Raw genomic sequence first — 886 nt, forward strand, 5'->3', positions numbered from 1 at the left:
AACGCGGCCCGGGATAACAAGAAGACGCGGATCATCCCTCGTCACCTTCAGCTGGCCGTGCGTAACGATGAAGAACTCAACAAGCTGCTGGGGGGCGTCACCATCGCGCAGGGCGGCGTTTTGCCCAACATCCAGGCCGTGCTGCTGCCCAAGAAGAGCGAGAGCCACAAGGCCAAGGGCAAGTGAGGCGGGGGGCAAGCTGCTTCGAGGAAGCCTTGAGATTTTTTTTTTGTTTTAAATTCAAAGGCTCTTTTCAGAGCCACCCACTGCCTCAGGAAAAGAGCTGGAGGAGCAGGATGATGAAGACGGTGGTGCTAATGAACATTAATTAATTAATAATCCTTACAGTGGCAGGGTCTGGGTTAAAGGAGGGTGTGTAACCCTTAAAGATCCCTAAAAGAAGTAGGGGAGCAAACCTTGTGGAGGAGGAGGATGAGCTTTGTCCATCGAAATGGTGACCTGGTAACACCACCTTGAACAAGAACAATTTGCAAAATAAATAAAACATCACAAATTTCTACTAACGAAGCTGCCTTCTAGTATTGCTGTAGCAGGTGAGGGGCAATTTAAGAGCAGGTAGCTTAGTTCCAAGTGTGAGATGTTATCTCTAAATAGCTTGAAATTGACCTTTATAGAACACATTTCTAGGGAAAATACCTCCAGAACAGGATTTTTTGGTAGTGCTTAAAACTGATTTCAAAGTCGCCCAGGGCTTTTGGAGGCACCTGCTTCCCCCCCCCGCCTTAAGAGAAGCTGTCGGGGGTGTAAGTTGTAGCGGGGCCCCTCACTCACAGGTACTTGGAAGGAGGTCGGGGTGCAGCTGCTCAGCACCCCGTACACGTAGATGGAGCAGCTCTTTGCGGCTGCGTCGCCGCTTCTTGTCACC

At 50.1% G+C, this 886-nt stretch overlaps 1 protein-coding gene across 1 annotated transcript; it reads left to right on the forward strand.

Annotated features, from left to right (window-relative positions):
* Window positions 1-3: 3 nt before the first annotated feature.
* Window positions 4-186, forward strand: LOC104166343 (histone H2A type 2-C-like; the record flags this gene model as incomplete). The annotated part of the gene is made up of 1 exon (XM_009706234.1): window positions 4-186. A coding segment is annotated over one exon (183 nt), but the record flags the coding sequence as incomplete, so codon positions are not given.
* Window positions 187-886: the final 700 nt, after the last annotated feature.

Source organism: Cariama cristata, unplaced genomic scaffold, assembly GCF_000690535.1.
Source record: "Cariama cristata isolate BGI_N322 unplaced genomic scaffold, ASM69053v1 scaffold29178, whole genome shotgun sequence".
Classification (NCBI taxonomy): Eukaryota; Metazoa; Chordata; class Aves; order Cariamiformes; family Cariamidae; genus Cariama; species Cariama cristata.